At 35.3% G+C, this 27,710-nt stretch overlaps 2 protein-coding genes across 3 annotated transcripts in view; both read right to left on the bottom strand.

The window, feature by feature from the left end:
- IPO11 (importin 11) overlaps nt 1-27,710 on the bottom strand; it is a 172,434-nt gene that overhangs the window by 29,517 nt on the left and 115,207 nt on the right. The window lies entirely within an intron of this gene.
- Nucleotides 12,048-14,699, bottom strand: LRRC70 (leucine rich repeat containing 70). The gene is made up of 2 exons (XM_069492184.1): nt 14,582-14,699; nt 12,048-14,088 (listed from the first exon to the last, which is right to left on the bottom strand). The coding sequence occupies exon 2, from the start codon at nt 14,075-14,077 to the stop codon at nt 12,185-12,187; it is 1,893 nt and encodes a 630-aa protein (XP_069348285.1). The 5' UTR covers nt 14,078-14,088; nt 14,582-14,699; the 3' UTR covers nt 12,048-12,184.

Genomic DNA, 27,710 nt, shown 5'->3' with positions numbered 1-27,710 from the left:
TAAATGCTTTCCAAAGAAAGCAGATACAACAAATCATCAAAAGGTTAGTTAACTTTAAAATTAACAAACAGTTTTCGTTTTTTGAAATTAAGTACATAACAGATTTTTATAAAATAATATACATTTTAAGTATATCTAATTGAAGTTTATTGAATACAGCCTTATTTGAGTACAGCTAAATTAATGTGGCCTTCCAACATTAAAAGGTTCCCCACCCCTATTATAGCACATAACTCTTCTTTTCACTGGCAGTTAAGTCATCACCTCCTGGATATAATAGTTTCTTACAATGTTCTCCCTCCTTTTTCTATTCACCTTAATTCCTTCATGAAGCCTTCCCTGACCACTGTCTAACTCACGTAATTGAGCACTCTGTCCTTTGAATTTGCACAATTCATTTGTCACGTGACTCACATGCCATCTTTTGTATTAATTTCTTCTAATGTCCTTTGATTTTTCATGGCTGCATGCCTGTACTCCCTAAGATTATAAGCAACTTGAAGCAGAAGCAGAACCCATGTGTTATGTTTATTTTTTTTTATGTCCCTCGGAGTAACATTGTGTATAATGTGAATACTCAATAAATAATCAAGGCAATTAATGATCTCAAAGCTTGAGAATTGCCTTCCCTCAGATTCTTTTTACAATTTTATGTTAACTTACTTCTTTTTAAAATTATAAGTATGGACAGCTGAGTTGTAGATAACAAACATTATGACTGAGTAGTCCACACTAGACATAAGCCAGAAAATCGAACAGAAGGTGGCTGTGTTGGAAATCTATTTCTGAAACATTCATTTTGGAAAATGCAAGAAAGATAGGAGAATGAACATAAAACTAAAGAGAAACAAGTATTGGTAACCTAAACATTTTCTTCCTTTTTATTTGTCACACTTTTACTTTACTTATTTTACACACTCATTTGACACATTACATTATCCCCATAGACATGAGTTACAAATGCACTATAAAAAGAACACGGGCCTTTTAAAACATTTGCTTATTTTGTTCTTCGGGTATGTGATAAGTGATGTACAAGCATTAAATAAACAAGTGAGGGTGTGAAAAACTGTACTCAGCAAAGACATTTGATCATTTAAACCAATTCCATATAGTTTTCAGTTGCCTTCTCTTTTCTAGTCAAATGCATATGAATAAAACTATAGTTCTTAAATCTTATATTGTTATTTCCTTAAAGGTATGACTTTTAAGGCATTTTCTGAGTATATAAATGTATATAGCTATAAAGTATGTAAGCTGCAGAAACTTAATGAAGAGTGATTTTTCCTTGATTTTGAAAACTATTTTCTCACTTTTAAGTGGGAGCTAAACAATGGGTACACACAGGCACAAAGAAACATTAAGGACATTGGAAACTAAGAAGGGGGCAGGGTGGGAGGGTGGTGAGGGAATGGAAACTTACCTACCAGGTACAATGAATACTGTCCTTCATACTGGTGAAGCCCTGACTTTAGCATTATACAGTGTATCCATGTAACAAAAACCCCCTTAATATTTTGAAATAAAAAAAAAAATAAATCCATGTAGTAACAAAAAACCAAATTTGTTTAATCTTACTTGTGTCTGTTCACTCGATTTTGAAAACTATGCTGGCTTAAAATTATTTCTCTTATATCATTATGAATTCAAACCACAGGTGCTCAGAAAATAAATGCTTACAAAGACAAAGCAAGATTTTCAATCCTCAAAGGCATAAATCAATGAAATATTTTAATACTTGGTTAGACTAAATTGTGAATATTACACTGAATGTGAACAGGTCTCTAGTTTCCTTCTTCCTGTCTAATTTTTATTAGTATTTTTCTAGTCATAATTTTATACTCCCATTACATAACTGCCTTATCATCATAAAGTATGTGCCTTAACTTATTTCTCTGTAAGTGATGGCTTCACATATTTACATCACATCTTCGTCCCATGGTCCTCGGAGGAAAACAGGCAGATAGACAGAAACACTGACAAAGTTTTCAATTACTTTTTCAGAACAGTTTTATAAGCTAAAATTGATGATATAACAGTTTTTCATAATAGCAATCCCCAAAAAAGAAATGACAGAACCTTAATCATCATAGAATTTTCTATGATCTAACCAGAAAATAATACTATTTATGTATCATACCTAGTTAATATTTGAAGTCACTCTTGCATTATTATATCTTAAATATAGGGGGTAAGTCAAGTTAGGGTAATTTAAGGGAAAAAAACCCACGTTTTTAGGCACTAAAGGCCACAACCAAATTAAGATACTCTCTTAACTATATTTACCTGCTTGTATCATTTAACAGAATAAAGCAAAGAACAGCAGTTTATTCAAACAAAGAATCAAAGGAAGAAAGAAAATCCTGATTTATCAGTCTTATTGCAGAATTTCTACAGCAGCAGAGACTATAAAAGTGGTGACATTTACACTAAAATTAATTTTTCCTCCCTCTAGATGTTTTCATTGCTTACAAATACTTTTTGTCATTTAAATGGAAACATCCCTTCTACACGGTAATTTTCTGCATGGTCATGGAAAAGTATAATAATAAATCTAGTTCCCCTGACAAATACTGGCAAGGAAATAGGCTACAAACTCAGAGTGGAAATTTACTATCTTAAATGAAAGTTGAAATTTTTTTGCACTGAAAAATAATCCTAACAAAGTCTTTTACATAATAAACCATTCCTCTGATTACCTGTTTTTTGAGTGCACACACACAGCCCCTTCCCCAAAGCCATGATCTTTAGAAGTATAAGAAACAACTAAAATAATCTACATGTATTAATAATTAGATCAGAAGAAACTGTCATGTGATTTTCGAGAGAAAAGACTACGCTATAAGAAATAATACCCAATGAAGACATATTATACTAACGTTCTATCAAACAAGAGATGATCAATGACTGGTATAGGACTGTTTGGGGTGGGGGAAAAAACCCCAAAAAACAAAAAACATCAGGCTGAAACAAACAAACCAAAAAAAAATCAATGTTTGTTTTGAATAGTTATAAAAGTCACTTGACAGAATTGGTTCTTATTTTTTAAAAAGGGACAGAAAGGAATTTAACAGAATTTGGTAATTATGGGGCTAAGGGTATGACTTCACTATTGTAAATGTTAGAAATGGTTGAAAACAAAGCTATACAATAAGTAATTACAAGGTAGACATATCTTCAGAACAAATGAAAAAAGCTGACTGTGCTAATGTTATTAAAGTTACATGAAAAGGTACTTATAGTTTAGGATTAAATTCCTGGGAAGTCTTATATGTCACACAGCTTACACCACAATGAAGACAATGGGCCCTGGCAAAGTGTTACATGATCAACGGGGGATTTTGGTAGTGATGAAGACACTGATGTCAAAGGTTTATAAGAAGCATTTGAATAAAATTGTATCATGAAATAAAAGCAAAAAATATATATCCCTAGAGCAATATTTTACATTATTTAAAAATTTGTGTGTATAATTAAATGAACTTCACATAAATGGACATTTGACTATTTTGTTACAGCTATAAAAGTAAAATGTATACAAGTTGACCAAAAAACTTTATGTAGTTTTCTTATAGGAAAACTGGGTGATCACCTTATATTTAGACAAGCCTTACAGGGACTCACTGCCAAATCCTTCCCACATACTGCTAGCACAATCGATGACCTTCCTCTGAGCTCCAAAACCCTAAGTACATCAGCATCCTTTTCATCCACTCTTGGCAGTCTCACAAGCATCTCAAACTTAAGATATCCAGCACCAAACTTACAAGTGCCTTCCTAACAAAAACAAGGAAATCAAAAACAAAACAGAAAATCAAAAACAACTTTTTTTCTGGTTTTCCTTATCTGAGTAAAAAGCATCTTCTATCAACTCAGTGACTCAAGTGGAGAAACCTGGGATCCAATTTTTACCTTTCTTCTCATTCACCTTCTCAACACCCAATTCATCACCAAATTCTGTCACATTTATCTCTGAAATTTTTCTTTGTTTCTGCTTCTCCATATTCCTACTATTAACATCGTACCACAAGCCAATTCTGTCTTAGTTTGAACTACTGCCTAACTTCCCAAATGGCGAAACTTCTACTCTCGACTTCCTCTAATCCATTCTCTATAGAGATAAACTAGAGTGCTCTTTTGCAAAATCTGATCTTACCTTTCTCATGCTTTAAAACAGAAGTTCACACCTTTCAATAACTTTCTATCGCATTTAAAAATCCAAACTCCTAATCTTCGTTTACTTAGCCCTCTGTGACCTCGCTCTCTCTGACCTTCTCTACCCTCACACTGCTCTCCAGCTTCCCCAGCTCCCTTTGACAAACACTAGTTCAAGGCTTTCCTGGAGGTCTTCCATCTGCTAGGAATTTTATTGCCCGAATTTTCCTGGTGAGTAGCATTTACAATAAGAGTAAAACTACAAGTGGGTACAGTTCTGATTCTAGAAGATGGTGTTTGAGGAGGCTTTCACAAACGAGAAACAGGTAATTGAAGATAAGGGGGTTTTGAAAGCCAAAGGATGAGGAAACTGCACTAGAACACAAAAACTTTTGCTCCTCAGAGCCTCAAACAAAAATACAAAGAAAATGTAAACTTATGTATTAAGGCTAGAAAAAGGAATATCACAGAAGGTCTCTGGCAGAAAGCAATAAGGCTGTCCAAAGCCAAAGACCAAACTAAGAACAGACAAGGATTTATGCACATGTACTGGAAACTCAACGAACATGCAAAGAAATGGAGACAAAAGAAAAAAGAAAGACTATATACAGAGAGAGACTCCACATTATTCAAGGTAAGAAAACTACTTCCTACTAAAACAGTGTCCTATTACATCACGTGGTACCTTAAAAAAGTGAGAAGCAATGAAACACGGCACACCTGGGCCAGCATCTGATCCACTATACATTCCTTTCTCTCATGCTGCTTTCTCCAAGATAGTTAAATTCACCAGGCTTCCCACGTTAAAAGTGTGCAGCCACAGAAGCCTACCAGCTTCAGCACAGCGATGACCAGTGATAGAGGGCACTTTTTTTAATACTATCCTTGAGATGATACAGTGTTAATATAAGGGAAAAAATGAGCCTATCACCTCATTACAATTGTTTCCATAACTATGGAATCATTAAAAAACTAGATAATAAACAATTTGAGAAAACTGATTCATATCCCTCCCCACTAACCTAAAAGGGCTCATAGGTAAGTCCAGTAACAGAAAACACAAATACAAATTTTAATGAGAAATGAAATGGGTCTTCTTAGGGGAAAAAAAATAAGGTATTATTCAATGGGAGGTATCAATCAAGTCTAATGGTAAACAGAACAGCCTTCTGTTTTGTTTCACATACCACACTCTCCTTCCTCTAAGTCAAAGGAGCACATCATATTGTAAGTACAAATATGCATTTTTCTAGCCTGCAGTCCAGTAACAAGACCAGCGAAGGAGCTGGATCCTTATAACAAGAACAACATCCAAGCAGGACATGGGGAAGTGCATAATGGGCCCAACTTGGTAGGAAGGCCCAGCATTAAAGTTGTTTTACAGAAGCTTGTGAAAGCTTCCCTAGGCTTTCTCTCCCATTTTTGTACCACCTAGAAACAAATACGGGAGACTACTGTTATTGGTTGCTGCGTGCATAAGATAATTGAATAAAAATGTCCTAATTACATGTTGGTCCTCTTTCACCTCAAAGCTTACTTAGATGTTTATATATATAACTCCTAAGCTTAAGAAATGTCCACATGTTATGTCTGCATGTTCTACTTCTTCACCTGAGTGGTGGTTACACAGGTGTGTCTACTTCTGTGATTTATATACATCAATAAAAGTTTTAAAAAATGTTCATGGGGCGAATATTTGTAATGTACTGACACTGATGTAAGTGGGGGTCTGATTAAATTCTATACTACTGGGAGAATTCCTAAAAACAAAATACACAGGGCAATAGGAAATGAAGGTATAAAAATCTATCCAATGGTTACTGACTAAAAAGACACAAATGGCCATGAGGCCGAGTAGATCAATAAAGTAACCCTGGAACTTTATGTATGAGAGTCCAGGACTCTACCAAGAGTAAAAAGCTGAGGGAAAACAAAGAGGATGTACCCATAGATCCTCTTTCCCCACTACTTGTAAGTTCTACATAATTTCCTCCCTCCCCCACAACGCCCACCCTTACCTCATCCCACCACTCAGCCTCCAGCTATCAAAACACTGGCAATCCCTCACTTCCAGGAGACCCTGAGACACCCGAGTCGTCTTTATCAGCTTTTCCCTTCATCATCTGTGACCTTCTTCTATTTCCTGGTCACACCTGTTGAGGTCTCTGTCCCACTACCACTGAAGCCCTCACCACCAAATGTCTCTATACCATTGACAGGAAGGGGTTGGGAGTAAGTTCTCACTTAGCCATCCCAGAAGTGAGAGATATGATTTTATAATTCCACAATGGAAGTATAAGTGTCCTTAAAAGTTATGCAATTTTAATTTGTAGTCTTAAAAATAAATGGTATTGACTTCTAATGCTTGTCATTTGTTATTGGGAGGAAAAGACTTTTGGTATTCCCTGAAAGTGTAATCACCATTTATAATACTCGATAGAAAAAAATAGATTTTATCCTTCTGAAACACAATCATTTTAAATTAGAGCCTGTCTACTTTTGAGTTCTCTAACCAAAAACTTTTAATAATTGGTAGAGACAGGAACCTGTAATAAATGACAGAGAAATACAGAAATCTTAAGAAGGGTGAGTTTCCTTAGCTATATTAATTTAAAATATTATTTGATTGTAATTTAGTTGTTTTAGATGGGGCTGTTCAAAATGTAAAACAATGAAATTGTAGCAAAAACTTACTACACACAATTATACCTTAAATAATGTTTTAAGCTGTGCAAATATCAAACAGTGAAATATGATCTGGTTGCCGTGTGTGTGTGTGTGTGTGTGTGTGTGAGACAAAGTCTAGCTCTGTCACCCAGGCTGGAGTGCAGAGGCTTGTTCATAGCTCACTGCAGCCTCAAACTCCTGAGCTCAAGGGATCCTCCTGTCTCAGCCTCCTGAGCAGCTAGGACTATAGGCATGTGCCACCATCTCGCTACTTTTCTTTTTTTAACAGGGGATCAATAATTTTTAAACATCTTTATGAGGATATCCACAGCTCCTTACAGCCACTGTCCTTGTTTATCTTTCTTTTATTACTTTCTCAAACTCCTCTCTCTTCTCTTTCTGGCCTTTCCCTCTCCCCTCCCAGTTGGTTCTCTTCTCATGATTTCTGAGTCTTCCTAATACAATGTCTTAATCTGCATCTCCAATCTCCTTTTCGTTCCTTTCTTAACGTTCTTTGCTTTCCCCGGTTTCTCCTTTTCTTACTTTTTTCTGGGGGTGGAGGGATCTTTTCCTTCTCTCCCCTCTTTCCTCCTTTCTATTTTCCTTTCTTCTCAGTCAATATCGTTCCCTTCTTCCCCATTCCAATTTCCTTGCTCTCTTTGTCCCATCCCTCTCAGGGTCTGATTCTTCTCCTCCCATCTCGCTCTTCCCCTTGGCAAACTTCCCTGGCTCCCCGCATTTTTATCCCCTCAATGTCTCTCTCATCTTTCTTAACATCACTCTTCCCTAAGTACCACCCCTTGAAATCACATGCCAAGATAGCTTCCACCTATTTGGACATCTTCTTCCCCCTTCTCAAGGTCTCCCTCTTGCCCCTCCAAGAAGCTTCTGGAGCCATCAGCCCTCACTGAGGCTCCATGAACACCCAGGCCTATGTGAGTACTGGGGGCCGGGCAGCAAAGGCCTCTCTGGCAGTCAGCACCCATGGATTGGTGAAGCGCGATGGAGACCGTAGATTTCTATGGTACAAGCAGCAAGACTCCAGGCTCAAGTTGTCACCACAGCCTCCAGGGATGTCAACAACACTTCCAGCCATTGCTAGGAGACAAGCAAGGAAGTCTGACTACCATTTTTAAAGGAAGTATGAGCATTCAATGACCACCACTGTGTACAACTATAGTTCCATATATACATTGATAGTAATACTATACAAATAAAGTTTCCTAGTTGAGTCTAAATCAACTAGAAGTTAAAATTTAGCCAGGCACCATGGCTCATGCCTGTAGTCCCAGTGACATGGGAGGCTAGAGTGGCAAGATTTCTTGAGGCCAGGAGTTGGGCAACACAGCAAGACCCTGTCTCTAAAAAATTAAAAAAATTTAGCCAAGTGCAGTAGCTGGTGCCAATAGTCTCAGCTATACTACTTGGGAGGCTGAGCTGGGAGAATCACTCTATGACCAGCCTGGGCTATAAAGTGAGACCCAATCTCTTAAAAAACAAAACAACAATACACCAAAAAACCTGACAGATTTTCTGAATTCCCTTCTTTAACACACTGACCACCACACTAGAAAAAAATTTGTTTCCTTGGGGCCACGGTGTTTTATTAAAAAAATTGAATAAAAGCTTCAAAAACAAAATGATCCTTTCTATTTTAATGAAAAATTTGTTATTTTTTATTGTTTTTCTGTGTGTGAGTTATATACAACTTGAAAAATAGTTCACAGGGCTCCCAAGGTGAAGAGACGTGTGAGTTACAAATGCTTCATGAGGCCCGGGGCTCAAAACTGGCCTGAGTTAAACACAACTCATATAGCAGTTAATGTGCTAAATTCAGGAATTTTGTTTTAAGATCAAAATAAATACTTTGAGTGTAGTTTGAAAACTCTTTGGGGTGGTTAAGGCTTTAATTTCTCTTCGGAATTTCTCATACATTTCAAAACCACTCTTCAGTTCCTTTCTATTTTTCTCTCAAATATGTTAACACAGTGGTTCTCAACATGTGGTCCCAGGCCAGCAGCATCAGCAAACTTGTTAAATTGAAAACTCACACACAGGTCCTATGCCAAATCTACTGAATCAAGAACCATGGATTGGATATCACATGCAGAAAATGAAACTATACTCCTGTCTCCCACCATATATAAAAATCAACTAAAGATGGATTAAAGACTTAAATGAAAGACCCAAAACTATAAAACTGCTAAAAGAAAACATAAGGAAAACACTTCAGCACGTTGGTCTAGGCAAAGATTTTATGGCTAAGACTTCAAAAGTACAGACAACAAAAACAAAAATAAACAAATGGGACTAAAACTGAAAAGCTTCTGCACAGCAAAGGAAACAATCAACAGAATGGAGACAACTTGGGATGCATAGAAAACGGAACTCATACACCGTTGGTGGGAATATAAATTAGTACAGTATCTATGGAAAACATTATGAAGACTTCTCAAAAAACTAAAAATAGAATTTACCTTACAATCCAGCAATCCCACTATTGGGCATTTATCTGAAGGAAAAGAAATTAGTTTATCAAAGGGACACCTGCATGCCTGTTTGTACTGCAGCACTATTCACAATAGCCAAGATACGGAATCAATCTAAATGTCCATCAATGGATGAATGGATAAAGAAAATGTGGTATACATACACAATGAAATACTATTTAGCCACAAAAAAGAATGGAATCATGTCATCTGCAGCAACATAGATAGAACCAGAAGTCATTATGTTAAGTGAAAAAACCCAGACACAGACCGATAAATATCACATGTTCTGACTCACATGGGAATTAAAAGAGTTGATCTCATGGAGGCAGAGCAGAATGATAGATACAGGGGATCGGAAGGGTATGTGGGGAGAATGGAGTGGGGAGTTAACAGGAGGAGGGAGAAGGATGAAGAGAGGTTGGTAATGGGTACAAACATACAGTTAGGTAGAAGGAATAAGTTCAAATGTTTGCTAGCAGAGTAGGGTGCTATAATTAACAATGTATTGTATATTTCACAAATAGCTAGAAGACTTGAAATGTTCCCAACACATAGAAATGATAACAACTCGAGGTGATGGATACCCAAAATACCCACACGTACCCTATAAATATATGCAAATATTATGTATCAATAATTTTTTTTTTAATTTTACAAAAAGAACTCTGTAAGGGGGAGGATTAGGAGTAGGGGGCAGCAAACTGTGTTTTAATATGACTTCTAGGTAATTCTGAGTTTAAGAACCACTGTCTTAAGGTATGATGAACATGGCACCTACTTATAATTATTTTCATTTTAGAATATAAATTTAATAATTATTACTTGGTTTAAACATTCTCAAACTGTTTCAGGCTAATTTCAAATGGATATTGTTTTTTAATAATAAAAAGTACTTACTTGGAGAAAGAGGAAGGATAGACACAAACATGAAAGATACAATGCTTAAGAGAAAATTTTAAATACATATTTATGGTTCAGATCACTATTTTTTTTTTTTTTTTTTAAAGACAGGGTCTCACTCTGTCACCCAGGCTGGAGTGCAATGGTACAATCATAGCTCACTGCAGGTTTGAACACCCGAGATTAAGACATCCTCCTGCCTCAGCCCCCCAAGGAGTTGGGACTAGAAGCATGTGCCACCACCTCACCTGGCTAATTTTAAAAAAAAGTTGAGTGTGTGTGTGTGTGTTTAAGAGACAAGGTCTCACTATGTTGCCCAGGCTGGTCATCAACTCCTGGGCTGAAGCGATCCTCTCACCTCAGCCTCTGGAGTAGATGGGATTACAGGCACGAGCCACCATACAAGGCCAAGTCACTAATAATGGGACAAGGAGCATGGGCATTTACTATAAATGTCCAATATTCTGCAGAGAGCTACACAAGTAGAAATTTATGCTAATAGAGAAAAACATTATATTACTTCCATGACTTCAATCACCATCTATATTAAAGATTCTCAATCGAGGTTACAAACATCTCCTAGGGTCTCTTTCATCTTCTACAAGTTCTTATTCTTCCCTACTTACCTGTTTCCCAAAATCATGGCTCAAGTGATTATTGTTACTGTAAAGAGTATATAATACACTTCCAGTGTATTGGATGAACAGTTAAGAATTACTCGCTTTTACCAGATAGACTTCTCTCCTGAATTTCTACTTGCTATATATTTCTACTTGGAAATGTGATATGAACCTCAAATTCAACCTATCTAAAATTGAACTCATTATTTTGCCCCTCCCCTATCTCCACTCCTCTTGTTTCCTTAGCTCAGTCAATGCAGCACCAAAGTGCCTAGGCCAAAACCTAACCTCTTTGACTTCTCCCTCCCCTGCTACCCTTCAGCCAATTATCAAGGCAGTTCATTTTACTTCCACAGTAGCTCTTGATCCACCCATCCTTTCTGCCACTACCCTGACCCAGGCACCCAGAATCTTTCTGCTGGATCAGTAATTGAGATTCCTACCCAGCTAATCCTACCTCCAGTCTATTCCTCCTTCCAGAAAGAGTGAACTTTCTAAAGGGTAAATTTGATCATGTCATTCCACTGCTTAAAATTCTTCAGTGGCTCCCTGTTGCCCTCAGCACAAGGCATGAAATTACCATAGCTATCCTCATCAGAAATCTCTCTTCTGTTTCAAATCTCACCCCACCACTCTTAACTCTAGCTGTACTGATTTTAATTCCTGAAAAGAAGCATTCTTTCTTTTTTTTTTTTTTTAACCCTCTGACATGGTGTTACTCAGCTCTCTTCACCGATCTAATTTCTATTTATCCTTCATGATCCAGTTTTGATGTCGCTTTTTTCATAAAGCCATCTCTCACCTCCCCAATAGCATCTCCAAGTACAGCACGTACTATACTATACAGTAACCATGTGTCTCCTCCTCTAGATTTCAAGCTCTACCTAGAATAGGAACCATGTCTATTTTTTCACAATTGTACTCCTAGCACCTAGGAAGCAATACAAAATGAAATAAAAGCATGAGCTCTAGTCAGATAGATCTAAAAGTATCACAAGCAGTGAGAATTTGGGACAGTTACTTAAACTGACTGCCTATGTTTCCTTACCTGTAAAATGCAGACGGCACTACCTAATAAGACTGTTTACGAATTAAATGTTATATGTGAAGTATTTAGCATGGTGCTTGATACACAGAAATGTTAGCTATTATTATTACTTAATATAGTGTCTATCAAAGAAAATATGTGCTGAATGAATACACTATTCACAAATTATTAAAAACATTTTAATAATGCTTAGGTCATATAATTCATTATATTTCCAAATAAAGCATATAATTCTATAAGTAGGTTTCAGTTTTATTTATGTCCATGGTACTAAAGTTTCCTACAGCCAATATTTAGCTGAGTTATAAAGCAGAATGTTCAAAAAGAATGACCTGTGCCTCACTTTCAGGAACAATTTTTTTATGAAGTTGAATCTGCTCCAAACCAGGGCTTGGGGAGGTGTTACAAATTGAGGCAGTTACATTATACCTTGCTGACTGATAAAAACTGTAATATTCAAGTCTATTTTCCCCTGAGTTTCCCGGTGTCTTTAGTTTTTGTTTAAATCGAACAACTTTGTAGATCAAAAAAATGATTAAAACACAAGCTAAGATGAAAAAAGCTAGCAAAATGTCAAAAGCCTCATTCAACTTCTCAACTTCTTGTGTACAAATTAGAGATGCTTTCCCTGACACTGATGCAGCATCAACTGGTAGAGCACTGTTCTTTTCCAAGTTCAAGTTAACAGAAGAAGTAAGTTGTATTTGCACAGGTAACACTGCAGTAGTCTCTAATGGATTACCAAAAGTATTCTCTTGAAAAAATCTACTGGCAGGTGAAGTACGAATTCGTTCCCAGAGAGTAACACTCTCAGTCTCAGTATGTTCCAAATGGTTCCCATTTGTGGTCACTTTATGCCAGGCCATCATTAGCGCAGTAGTCTTGTGATGAATATGAAGAGATTTTACAACAGCCCAAGCTCTGGATACATTTGTCGAAGATGTAACACAATTTGTAATATCAGTCCTCTTAATATAACGTAATGCTCTGCCTCGCATGGATGGGGGATTCTGGCAATAGATGTTTAAAGAAACGGCTGAAGATGCTAGCCAGTCTCGAAGACCCAAAAGTCTGCAGTTACATTCCCATGGATTAGAATCTGCCTGAAGATGAATCAATGAAGACAATGGCTTAAGGACCCTTGGATGTAAGTCTGTAAGATTATTAAATGACAGGTTAAGGATCTTCAAAGACCCTCCCATGTTTTCAAATGTATCATTATCAATGCTTATTATTCTGTTTCTATCTAACTTCAGGTAAATTAAATTTTTTAACAAACTAAATGTGTCAGAATTTAAGTTTTCTAAATCATTATGACTTAAGATCAAATGTTTAAGATTATTAATTCCACTAAACCCACCCCTAGTAACATTTTTAATTCTTGAATTTTTCAGGAGGAGATACTCCAAGTTGACAAGTCCTTTAAATGCAAAGGGCTGTATTGCTTCAATACAGTTATGAGACAAAGAAAGTCTTTTAAGACTCTTAAGTACTTCAAAAGCATTTGATGGTATCTTTGTTAAATTATTACCTTCTAGATACAAATAAGCAAGGTTTCCAAGATGTTGAAAGCCTGAGTCTGATATTCTCAAAATTTTATTGTCTGATAAATCAAGTATCCGAAGAGAAACCATGCCAACAAAGGTACCACCCCCAATGACAGTAAGGCGATTTCTTTGTAGATTTAAGTACTGAACTGAAACTAGATCATTAAATACTCCTCTTGGAACAAAAGATACTTGATTAGACTGTAAATATAAATTACGAAGATTTGAAAGTCCCTTAAATATTCCAGGATCTAAGCGTTTTATAAAATTATTATTTAGATATAGGAAATATAGATGCCTCAATTGAACAAAAGCTTTTGGATACACATATACAATGCTAGAATTATCCAAATACAATGCTATAAGGGAGTGAAGTCCTGTTAATTCACTTTCATTTACATGAGATATATTATTTCCAGTCAGATACAGAAAAACTGTACTTTCAGGAAAATTCTTAGGAATACTTGAAAGGCCTAAGTTACGGCAGTTAATATGTCTCCCAGTGCAGAGCTGGCAAACAGACGAACATCCAAGTATCTCTTTATGGAATAATAATACAAGACAACATGTAACAAGTAGAGACAGTCGTAGGCAAGGCAGAGAAAACTGTAATCCACACATAGCCCTGTTCTTGGTTTTTCTGTTCATATCAGAATTGGCTATAAAGAGAGAAGGTAAAACTTTAAATCATCAAAAAGTTCTTAAAAGGAAAGTTTTTATAATACTACAACTACTGTATCCTATTTTAATTAGGATCAGCCAATAATACTAAGTATCATAAATCATACTATGGTGATAGCATAAAATAATGATTTTGGAATACGTTCTAGAATTATTAACACCTCCAGGCCAATTAACCCACTGTTTGACAAAATAATAATTCAAATTTAATGAACTATAAAATGAAATGTTTCCTAAGTTAATTTAAAATATTACAATTGATACAAGAAAGGTGATAAATGATGTAGGGATGACAATGTTTGGTTTTAATATGTCCCTTTATCAACCTAAAGTCTAATATCAAACATTATAATTTATGAAAATACAAATTCATTGCAGAACAATTAAACTCTCCTTAAACTACAATTTTTCACAAAACTAAAATATTTTTCATTTCAGATAAAAGTTCCTATGTAAATAAAAAAATCTTACCAAGAACAGGAAATTCATATTATTAACATTCAGCTGATTCAAGTAAAGGTTTTCTTTTTAAATCTGAAGAGCGACATTTCTAAACTCCATTTCTTTCTGTAGCTCTGTTGACCTCCACCCCTCCACCTTTTATTTTTTTTTAAGTCATGGTTTGTTCAGGAAACACCACTCTTCACACTGGTTCCTCTACAGTCAGTATGTAAAACAGAGGTTGCCATGGATACAGGAAACTGAGAGACAGGAAGTAGTTTTATCTGTTTCAAAAGTATTGTTGAAAGGAAATCTCAGAAACTTATTTTTTCAGAATGAGGTTAGAGTTTTCCTAATGTACACACCTAAATCTCCTATAATTAAAAAAATAATTTTTAAAATGATACTTAAAAATTTTAGATATTCAGAATCTAAATATCAACAGATTTTAGATTCTATCTGATCTAGCTACCAACAGCAGCTATTGAGTGGAAAAAGCAAGTTAAAAAAATAAAATGTATATAGAGTAATATAATTTTTGTAAATCTTTTATGTACATAAATATTTATTTTGTTTTAAATACATATCAGGAACTTCAGCTTTATGCTTTATTCCTTTAAAAAAAAACAGGAAAACCTATTTAGAATGATGAACGTAAATGTTACATTATCCTCTTTGCTCTTCTTTTTTAAATTTTTGAAATATTTTAATTGCAAAAAATTATTGAGTACTACCAACATATTGTACTCAGTAATTTATTAAGGTATGTTTTGGGTTGTAGGATGACATAAAGTTGTATAACAATTACTGACATAAGTTATCTTTGCAAGAAGCGCTGGTGAGAGTGAAAGAACCCCTTAACTGACTTTTTGCCCTACATATACCTGAATTAGTTGGAATCTTTTGGAATGAAAATGGATCTGTGTCTAATGTAATTTTTAAGGTAAGACGTTAAAGAGCTGAATATAAATTGTTGATATTATATATTTAGTCATTAATTTTCCAAAAGGCCAACTGCTTAAGCTTTCTTGTTCTTTTATTAATACTCTGATAGTACTCTTAAAATACAAGTATTAATAGTTGTGCAATTACATACTGTAACTCTCCTTTGATAACAGGGCAGCTTTATTGCACATCAAGACAATTACTTTAATAATTTGAATCATTTCCATAGTAAATATTTAATACTCGGCACTATCTTTCTATGACTATAAAAAAATCAGGCGTGCATACTGAATAGCAGATCTTTATCAAAATGGTTTATGATTTTCACAACTATCCTTTGTGGCTGGCTATTGTTATTGCTATTTTATGCATAAAGAAACTGGAATATAAAACAAATGACAAAAATGACATGAATTAGAGGGGCTAAGTTTCTCAAGTCCATTTTTTTTTAGTATTTTCAATAACATACAAAGTAAAATGAAGTATGTCTGTCCCATGGATTTTTCAATAGCACCACACAACTTAAAGAGTCAGGAAAAAGTCAGAGAAAGAGTCTGCTAAAAATCAAAATAAAAATTAAAGGGAAAAAAACCACAAGGTAATAAAATCAAAGCATTAATTAACCTTGTCCTCTATTCCAGAAATATTAATACCCAAAGCAGTCAACTAGATTTTAGAAGTAAAAGTTTTAGAAAATTATATTAAGGAAAAAATGACAAAATAAAATGAATCTCATATTTCTTATATTGTAAAAACTGAAGAAAATTAAATTAAAGTGACTGCAGTAAAAACTAAATCTAAACAGTGCACTGTAATTCTCGGGCTGATGTGGTAAAAATCTCAATATTTCAATATCCAGCAAAATACAGTTTAGCCTTTCTGATCATCTAGGAAAGTTATAGAGATAAGTGATCACCACTAGAGAAAACCACGGAAACTCAACAAAGGTAGATGTAGGAAGGGAACTCAGAGACCTCTCATCTTACTTGGTGTGATCATGTCACTAATTACATATAAATGGCACATATGTAATTAGTAATATTTGAGTGGCAAAAATGGCCACTCAGGTTTTAGATTAGAATTTGAATTTCCTGACTTTCCACTGTACTTACTGGAAGATACATTTCCCTGTGCTTTGACTGAGGAGTATTATTTCACAGCAATTCATATTCTTCTCTTGAGCTTTAATTCTTATAACATGTTGTGTTGAATCTCCATATTATCTTTGATGTGTAATTATTCTTCCTAATCTGAATTTTGATATTTTGATTTTGCTCTGTAATAACACATCAAAATGGCTCCTCATAACCATAACTGCTTTAGGTATTAACACACATCTATTCTCTTTTCCATTCAGATTCTGCCCTTACATAAATAAAAATGCATAAGTAACAGAACAACTTTTCTATTATTAATAGCATCTTTTAAATATATACCATCAATATGTATTTAGCTATATAGCATCTGTATGTAAGGCAAATAAAATCGGTTTACATATAAAGAATGATTTCCCTAACAGTTACTAATCTTACAAACCTTAAAAGGTACTTATGGACCTAAAATCAAAAGAATCAAAAATGTGAAATGGAATTTTCAATTTTCAATTACTGGATTAAAAAATAATCCAGTAAACCATTTTAAAAATTATCACCTTGTTCAAAGTAGGAGGGAAATTTTAATAAGGGGAAGTACTATATCTCAATACAGATTGCTTACCACTTGCAAGAAAACAAATAGTAATACATGGTAGAGGAATCAGATAACACCTTGATGAGAATTAACATCATGTAAGAAATAACCAAGTGCCTCTGGATATGATATTACAAGAAGGATACAACATCACTTATACAATATTCCAACTAGAGATGTATAACCTGAATCCAACCATAAGAAAACACCAAACCACAAAGGAGGAACATTCTATTCTGTTGGGGGTGGGGGTAGGGGGAGACAGGATGGGAGGGAGACAAAGACAGAAAGGCAAAGGGAAAGATGGAGAGATTAAAGGACTAAATTATTTAAAAATGTTAGTCACAAGAGAAAAAGAAAGACTGAGTAAATCACATTACAGAGTAAAAGAAACTACAAAAACATGACAACTAAATGTAATACTTGATTCTAAACTGAAATACTGAGGGGTAAAAGGCTATGATATATGCAACATAGATGCAAATGGTTCAGAAAATACAATCTCTCTGACAATGTGTGCGCACAAATAAAAAACTGGAGTGAAAGCTAACAATAGGTGATTCTGCATAAAGGTTATATGTGTGTTCTTTGTACTGTTCTTCCAATGTTTTTATAAGTTTGAAATAATTTCTAAATATAAATATCATATGATAGTAGCTATGAATTTTCAACTAAAATTTGTCCATATGTATTCCTGTCAGGATATGCCTCCATTTCTAAGTTTTTAAGGTATATCTAAAATTAAAAACTAAATTTTGTGCTTCTACAGCATGGCAAAACAGTGAAAAAAAAAAATCTCTATTTGCTCAACTGTCAACAAGAAAATCAACTACGAAATTTTTGGCTGCAGATCTACTGATGAGAATGAAAAAATAAACTATGCATGAGAAGCATAAAATTTCAACTATGTCTGTGACTTTAGGGCTTTAAAAACAAAGTGAGCCTTCCTAACGATGTATTGCCACTTGGACACTTTCAATGAACATAATTCATCATTCCCCCTACCATGACTTTACCAGAACATTTTTAACTTCTTGAAGTCTGTTCCTTTTGAGAAGCAACATTTTATTTCTATAGACATTATTAGGTACCATGCCCACTGCTGATGATAAAATTATCTGTTGTATATCACTATAGTTTTACACTGTAAAGCACGGTAAGTGGAACTTTCCTCTGCCCCTATCAAGCACTTTCTGGGTTTTGCTGATACAGTTTAGTAATTTCAGATCTGAACTACATTAAAATTTCCTATTTTTGCATATTCCTTTCACTTGGATGGTTTTTATTTCACGCTTATATTACCAATTTCCAGGTTATCATAACTCCCTATAGTTTTATACACACACACACACACACACACACACACACACACAGGAGGAGGAAGAAAGGAAGGGATAATGAGCCTAAAAGACAACATAGTAAGTCTGTGATAAAGTCTCTCCTAATAACTATAGATAACCTTTGTGAAATTGGTTTTTTTCTTGGCTTAAAAGACATTATAAAATGGATAAAGATACATGAATGGAAACTGTACTGAATTCAGGGACTAACTAGCATGTGGAGTTAAGAGCATAGATTTAGGAGTCACTGTTGGCATTTTGAGGATAATATTAATACTTACCTAACAAATAGCTATTGTTAAGAAGAAGCCCTACAATGAAATGGGCTGTCCTGAGGATCAGGGACTTCTATTAGCAAAATATCCAAATGTAAGCTGAATGAATACCCATCAGAGATGGAAGGAAAGTTCATCAATAAATAAAAATTAACCAAAATAACCCCCCTATGGAAACTTTCTTTTTTTCAGAGACAGGGTGTTACTCTGTCACCCTGGCTGGAGTACAGTGGTTTGATCATAGCTCGATGTAACCTCAAACTCCTGGGCTCAAGCAATCCTCCTGCCTCAGCCTCCCAAGTAGTTGGGACTACAAGCATACGCCACCATGCCAGGCACATGCCTCCATGTCTCACTATGTTGCTCAAGCTGGTCTTGAACTCCTGGGCTCAAGTGATCCTCCTGCCTCAGTCTCCCAAAGGGCTAGGATTACAGGAGTAAGCCACTGAGCTCGGCTATTAAAAATATTTTAAAGCGAGCAGTAAGAATTGCTCACCTAACTTACGACCAGAATCTAATTATGCTTTCCATGAGTTGCATTGCTTTTCTATATGTCTTACAAATTTTCAAGGTATATCTACATCTTCCCTAGTTCTAACTTTCAGGAATTTGAGTAACTGGTATGTCTTATTCAATAAGTATATCCTTTTCTTCAGTTTTCATCTTAAAGACAGTTTAAGTATTCAGAAATCTTTAATCTGCTTTATCCCTTCAATGATTTAAGAAGCCCTTCTCTAATCTTTCTGTAAGTCAGATCTTTTTCAGAGCATAACAAGGAGATGTAATTCCTCAAAGCTAAACTGTCTGCTCCCATTTTATCTACAGGTCTATCCAAAGTAATATATGTACCAGCTTTTCCATATGAAGCCTGAGTCTTTCAAAATTCACTTGTTTAAACTTTTTTAGACTTCCAATCTTACCAGCTTGGCACTTACTAAACTCATGCAGTAAACTGCTATTCCTTCATTAGACTTACTATTCTAAACAGAACACAAAGTTCACTTTTTGTTACTCATGAAAAATTTCACACCAACAGTAGAAAGGATAGTACAATAAACACCTATATACTCTCTCCATAGTTTCAACTGCTAACATTTTGGTATTTGTGCTTCATCATTGTGTGTTTATTTTTTCTGAACTCAAATTACATTTTACCTGTTATGTGTACAGCATAAATCTCCAAAAATTAAGGAATCTTCCTCCTATACAACCACGAGACAATTATTACAACTACCAAAACTGATAATAATTCCCTAAAATCATTTAGCATCCATCTATAATCAAGTTTCCCTCATTGTTTCCTAAATGTCTTTTAATATCCCTTGTTTTTTAAAAAAATGAAGATCCAATAAAGGGTCAATAACTGGGTGTGGATGTTATGTCTCCTAGGTCTCTTTTAATCTAGAACAATCCCCCATCCTTCCCCTGGTTCATATTGACCTTTAGAAACATAAGGGTAGTTGTATTTGTCTGATTGTTTCATTATATCAGTTCATTTGTTTCTTTACTTCATTTGTTGCTAACTGGAAACTAACTCTAAAGCCTTGATTAATATTATGGTTAAAACCTAAGAGCACATATAGGAATAACATTAATTGTGTGTCGGGCAGATGGGGGGGAGGGGATGGGTGTACACATACATAATGAGTGTGAAGCACACCGTCTCGGGGATTGACACGCTTGAAGCTCTGACTCGGGGGGTGGGGGGTGGTAACGGCAATATACGTAACCTAAACTTTTGTACCCCCATAATATGCTGAAATTAAAAAAAAATATTATGGTTAAATAATTTTGGGAAGCACACTTCATGTGTGGTGCTGCATATTTTATATCATATCACATGGGAAGGTACAGGTAGGAGCATCCAAAAGAACAATGCATGATAAAATAGAGAAATCTGAGCTCTTTGGTAACCCCAAATTACAATTCCTATTAAGGAACTGGATTAACAGTTATCTCCAATGATAATTTTTTTAAAAAACTATTATGGATTCTTAGATTTTATATACTGAATTAATTAAATGATTACCGGTTAAAGTTTTTCTTTTTGATGTCCAAATTGTCCCAACCTTGGCCAATGGGAATCCCTATAAGCTGGCTCCTATATCTTTTTGACATAAAAATTTCATTAGTCTTTGATTACTCCCTTGCTTTCTGGCTATCTCAAATTCATTTTGTACTCTGTGCTTCAGACTTAGAAACAAGTCACTTATGATTTCTTTTAGCGAAAAACCACATCTGGGTTATATGGGTATGAACTTCATAAAAATCATGAAACCAAGCTTTGTATTTGTTGATAACAGATAAAAGAGATAAGATTGTTGTCTAGAATGGAACATACAATGTTCTTTTGTATTGCTGAGTAGTACTCCATTGTCTGGATGTACCACATTCAGCAACTGAAGGACTTTTGGCTGTCTAGTGATTTTTTTAATGACTAGCTCATATAAGTTCCCCAACTAGCTCATATAAGTTCCATGAGCTTGAGAGCTTGGATTTTGTTAGGTTTGTTTGCCACTATGTCTCCAAGTAATTTAGCATGGTATTTTCTAAATTACAGAATCTCAAAAAAATACTTTTTTAATAAATGCATTTGATTTCTAGAGAGAGGATAGAGAGAATGGTTTGTTATCCCTTTTATAGACAACTTCAATAAAAATCCCAGATATGTGATTTTAAATGGTTGAAGAAGTACCTTACTTTAATAATGAAATATCTAGTAATACGATCTCACTTTATACAACTTGATCAGACTAATGAAAATGACTTAGAAATATTAAAATCAGATTATATAATATGAAAATGAGAAAAAATAGCATTATTTAAGGTGATTCACATCCTGGCATAGTAGATACTGGAGTAAGACAGACTAGATTTGAATTTCAGTTTGTTACTTGACTTTGGGTAGGTAATTAGCCTTGATTATGTGTTTTAAAAGAGTTAAATAATGTCTATTTCCCATAGAACTGTTGACAGAATCAAGTCAGATGTATATGAAAAACATCTTGTATAAAGACTGGCACAAATTATGAGCTCTATTAGTTATTATTTACTTTGTTAACACTTTCCTCATTTACACACAAAGTGGATGAATGTGAGAAACCCTTCAAAAAAGGATATGTACTTGCCAGATAAGTTGGTACCACCACACAGCTGGTCAAAATGATTGATAGTAGTAATAATTATTTACTGAGTAATCATACTCATTCAACACTTTAATAGACGTTATATACAGATTCTCCAATTTATCCTCATGATAACCCACAGGTGCTAGCTGGTGACTACCTCCCTTTTGATACATGAGAAAACTGAGGCCCAAAGAGGGAAAACTAGTCCAATGTCACACAAATAGTACAACATGTATCTGAAGTCAAATCTAGCTCTAATCTTCATCTTACTGCATCTTTTTCTCTCTGAGATTCTTGGATAGAATGAAAGCAAAAACTCAGGGTAAAGTATATCCAAAAATAAGATATTCCCCAGTCTATGAAGGAATGATTTGTGACATACACACATAGATTTTTTACATAGCAAAAACAAAAAAGTACACAAGATTCATAATTTTATACCTCTGAGTACTTTTTCTATTCTTATGCTTTTGTCTCCTTGTTGGAGCTAGCTAATCTATAACTACGATTTTTCCATATGGCTTCAATCACTTTGAGGACCTAGACCCAATATCACATTTTCATTCAGAAACTTCTCTTACTCTCATTCTAAAGCAGTTTGAGGTCCTGGAACATCAAAGTAATCTTGTTTGATTACAGTTTAGTTTTCTGGGTGATACATTTAAAAGGCGGCTATTATACAATGGTTGGGGATTAGTTAAGGTTACTCAGTGTCTATAATATGTCTGTCACATATGAAAACAGTTTGTCAGAACCCTTTATCTAATTTGCAGACAAGGCACTGTTCCCAGATGCAAGGAAAGCATTGAGAATGCAGTCCCAGATTCACAAGTATTCAGGAACTTTCCTAAGTAGTTAGGACAGGAGATAGAAGATGCAAATTGTTGTTGTTCTAGGATGCCACAGTGCAATGAACAATGATCTATCCTAAAGGCGAAGTGGGATGTGTTCTCAATGCACAGCATGGTGACCTAGCACATAACAACATCTTAAAAACACTGCTGAATATTTGTTGTTTTAGTTAGCATCTTAAGGTTGATATCAAAGCACTTTAGTTCTAATGCATCTTTCAAGGGTAAAGTAAATGTGCATTAGAAATAAAATGAAAATGAATTGTTTCCATTCAAATCCTAAGGTGGGAGGATAGAAACATGTCAAAATACATCAAAAAGTACAGAACTGTTTTTTTGATGATTGATTTTCAGAAGCTTTAAAACTTCTAGACTGTCAGAAGCTTTAAAAAAATATATAAATGATTACATCCCTTCAATTAAAAATCAACAAGCCTAGGAATTAATAATTTACATCTTTTTTCATAAGACTGTTTTGTATACAGATGAAGGCAGTGGACATGCAATTGTGGTACCAACTGTTCATCTTCCTAAAACTTGCCTATATCCTCCAGCTTTTGGTAGATTAAAGCTAACAAAATTCAGTTTATGAATATTAACCAGTTCAAAAATAGGTATCTTACTCAAATTATGCCTGGGAAGAAAACCACTCAATACATTCATAAGAAACAAAAGATACATATACATAATTTAGTCAAAAAATAAAAACATTAAAAGCTGCATCAAAGAGAGTTTTTTATTTTTTACCCCAGTTGAACTGAAATGATCAGAACCAAAAATTACTACAAATTGCATGAGATTACATACAAAGAAGGAAAACATGCATAATCCACAGATATTCTTTTGAACTTCTAAGGGTATCTATCCCCTTGTAAACCATATGTTAAAAAGGTGGTTGGGGAGCAAAACCTCAACATTCGAAACTTCAAAGTAATCAGTAATCTTATTCATGTTTCTATTTTCCTTACACAACAATAAAAGAAAGAGAAATAGTCACTACTCAATAAACCCCAGGAAAACTATTCATTTTACAGTCAACTCTGGCAAAATAAAATTTCTAAACAACTTTCCCCTTGTTACTTCACTGCCCCTTTCTACAAATCACAATGTAATCAGATAACACAAACTAGGTTGGAAATAAGTTTAAGTTATATCTTGAGAAAAAACAACAAAAAGAGCAACTATTGAGAGAGAAGGTGGATCAAGATGGCAAAACAGAATCTTCCAGCAATCTTTCCCCTGCAGGAACATCAATTTGAACAACTATCCACACAAGAAAACACCTTCAGAAGAGCTAAAGAAACGAGGTGAGAGATCACAGTACCTGGTTTTGGCATAAGAACAAGAAAAGATGCGTGGAAGAGGGTAGAAACAACAGTCTTGCATTGCCTACACCAGTGTAGCGCAGTGAGAGAATCTGTCTGCTTGGTGGAGTGGGAGAGGGAAGTATGCATGAAACTTTTCCTTGGAATCCAGTACTGGCCAACCCAGCAGCCAGTGAAACACAGCACCACGTAGAAACCCATGTTCCCTGATTACAGGCCAGTACCCATGGACAGAGCTCCTAGACCTGCCCTGGGCCAGAAGGGAATCCACTACCCTGACAGGATGAACCTGAGGTCTCAGTCCACTTCAATGCTGGCTGACCAAAGTGGCCTTAGACCCTGACTAAATTTCAGTGGTAGGTAGGCTGTAGCAATCAAAGTCCTTGGGTGGGCCTGGGTTCTGCGCTGGTCTGAGAGGCCACAGATTTCAGGTGCAATTTAGCATGACAGTCGCAGTGGCCAAGGGACGGCTTTTGTCATTTCTCCCGCAACTGTAGAAAGCAAAGTGTGGAGAGAGACTCCTTCTGTCTGGGGAAAGGTGAAGGAAGTACACAGAAAACATGGCCTTGAAACCCAGTACCAGCTCCCACCCCAAGTAAAATTCACATATAAGTACTTTGTTTCATACACAATATTAATAAAAACATGGTATAAAATTACCTTCCAGCTATGTGTATATGTTGTCTATGAACCATAAATAAATTTCCCGTTCAGACTTGGGTCTTATCCCCAAGATATTTCACTATATATATGCAAATATTCCAAAATCTGAAAAAATCTGAAATCCAAAACACTTCTGGTTCCAAGCATTTCAGATAAGAGACACTCAATCTGTATTAAATTTCAGTAATTTATATATCAAAAATATTTTTGAACCACACACTTACATAAAATTAAATACTGAAGCAAACAGTATACTTATGAAAACTGTAAAACAAATATGCTTTTGATACAATTTATATATCTTTCTATACTTATCCTATGCCACTTATAGCTTTCTCTCAATAATCTCAGTACTTTATGTCAGAGAAAATTCTAACGTGCTTTTATCAATCCTATTTTTTCCCATTCATTAATTTATTTTGTTTACAGAGTGCTGACTACTGCCAAGGACTATGTTTTTTTAATATTTCAATATTAAGCCTAAATAATTTTCAAATCACTGTTTTCCCACTAAGAGAAGGAGAAACAGCAATAAGTTAAAACATAGGTAGATTAAATTTGGTTTCCAAAAATACATAAGATGCCACTCCAGTTCATAGTGAGGAAATCTGTTTGTCTTGCGCTTGTCCACCCAGGAAGCAATATCACCTGGTGGTTAAAAGAGGAAGTCCTGACATTTAATAAGGTGCCCAGGTTTTCAAATTTAGCCTATCCCATGCCACATGGTATGAGACTCAACAAAACTGACTGGGCCAAAGGAATCAGCAATGTCCCATACCATATTCATGTGCCACATCTCTTACCTTAGAAATGTTACTTAACATTTTTTAAGCACTTGTTTGCTTTGGAAGAAGAAGATAATCATGTCTATACACCACGAGACTGTTTCAAGGATTAAATGAGATATAAATATTATCTTCGCACTTAGCAAAGCGTGTAGCATTTTGTAATTATTATCTACTGTTACGGTGTTAGGACAAAATAATTACCTATATTCTTAATTCTAATTACCATAGTAGAAGTAAATAATGCATAAAGAACAATAATGATCCCCAAAACTAACTGGACTTATGTCACCACTGTACCACTAGAATGTGTATGTTCTAAAAATTCCCTAACACATAAGATCTAATATATTACCATTATGCTTCTCACAAAGTATCAAGTCTTCAGGCCTGCTTTTAAATCTTCACAATTAAAAGCACCAAAAATTGTCTACCAATGAGATGTTTAAAAAGTGTACCCATGAAGTGGCCTTTAAGAAGCATGCCCTGGATGAAGAAGACTGAAACAGGACCCACACCTTTCACCTCTCACAAAAATCAAATCATGGTGGATAACAGACTTAAACTTAAGATGCGAAACTATAAAAAATGTGGGAAAAACTCTTATAGACATTGGCCTAGGGAAAGAATTTATGAAGAAGACCCCAAAGGCAATCACAGCAACAACAAATATAAACTAATGGGACCTGATTAAATTAAAAAGCTTCTGCACAAAGAAACTGTCATGAGAGCAGACAACCTACAGAATGGGAAAAAATTTTCGCATGCTATACATTCGATAAAGGACTGATAACTAGAATCTATTTAGAACTCAAGAAAATCATCAAGAAAAAAATCAAACAACCCTATCAAAAAGTGGGCAAAGGACATGAATAGAAATTTAAAGAAGACAGAAGAATGGCCAACAAACGTATGAAAAAATGCTCAACATCTCTAATCATCAGTGAAATGCAAATCAAAACCACAACGAGATATCACTTAACTCCAGTGAGAATGGCCTTTATCAAAAAGTCCCATAACAGGCCGGGTGTGGTGGCTCACGCCTATAATCCTAGCACTCTGGGAGGCCGAGGCGGGTGGATTGCTCGAGGTCAGGAGTTCGAGACCAGGCTGAGCAAGAGCGAGACCCCCGTCTCCACTAAAAAAATAGAAAGAAATTATATGAACAGCTAAAATATATATATAGAAAAATTAGCTAGGCATGGTGGCACATGCCTGTAGTCCCAGTTACTCAGGAGGCTGAGGCAGAAGGATTGCTTAAGCCCAGGAGTTTGAGGTTGCTGTTAGTTAGGCTGATGCCATGGCACCCTAGCCAGGGCAAAAGAGTGAGACTCTGTCTCAAAAAAAAAAAAAAAAAAAAGTCCCATAACAATAAATGTTGCTGTGGATGCGGAGAGACAGGAACACTCATACACTGCTGGTGGGACTGCAAACTAGTGCAATCTCTGTGGAAAGCAATATGGAGATATCTTAAACAGATACAAGTCGAACTACCATTTGATCCAGCAATCCCATTATTGGGCATCTACCCAAAAGAACAAAAGACATTCTATAAAAAAGATGTCTGCACCCGAATGTTTATAGCAGCACAATTCATAGTTTCAAAGATGTGGAAACAACCCAAGTGCCCATCAATACACGAGTGGATTAATAAAATGTGGTATATGTATACCATGGAGTACTACTCAGCTATAAGAAACAATGGTGATATACCACCTCTTGTATTTTCCTGGGTAGAGCTGGAACCCATTCTACTAAGTGAAGTATCCCAAGAATGGAAAAATAAGCACCACATGTACTCACCATCAAATTGGTTTCACTGATCATCACCTAAGAGCACATTTAGGAATAACATTAATCAGGTGTCGGGCAGATGTGGGGTGGATGGGTATATACATACATAATGAGTGCGATGCGCACCGTCTAGGGGATGGACACGCTTGAAGCTCTGACTTGGGGAGGGAGGGGTCAAGGGCAATACACGTAACTTAAACTTTTGTACCCCCATAATATGCTGAAATAAAAAAAAAAAAAAATGGGAAAAAAAAAAAAAAAAAAGAAGCATGCCCTTTGGATACCAAAAAAAATCTGGGAATTTGCCACGAAAAAGGGGAGGACTCCAGATGTGTGCATTGATACGAGGCTCAACAAAACTGAC

Source organism: Eulemur rufifrons, chromosome 17 (assembly GCF_041146395.1).
Source record: "Eulemur rufifrons isolate Redbay chromosome 17, OSU_ERuf_1, whole genome shotgun sequence".
Classification (NCBI taxonomy): Eukaryota; Metazoa; Chordata; class Mammalia; order Primates; family Lemuridae; genus Eulemur; species Eulemur rufifrons.
The sequence above is the reverse complement of the archived record's forward strand: the minus strand, read 5'-3'. Positions and strand labels throughout refer to the sequence as shown.

Coding starts and splice junctions, on each gene's coding strand:
- LRRC70 (XM_069492184.1), bottom strand. CDS start 14,077: ATGAACAGAAAAACCAAGAACAGGGCTATGTGTGGATTACAGTTTTCT.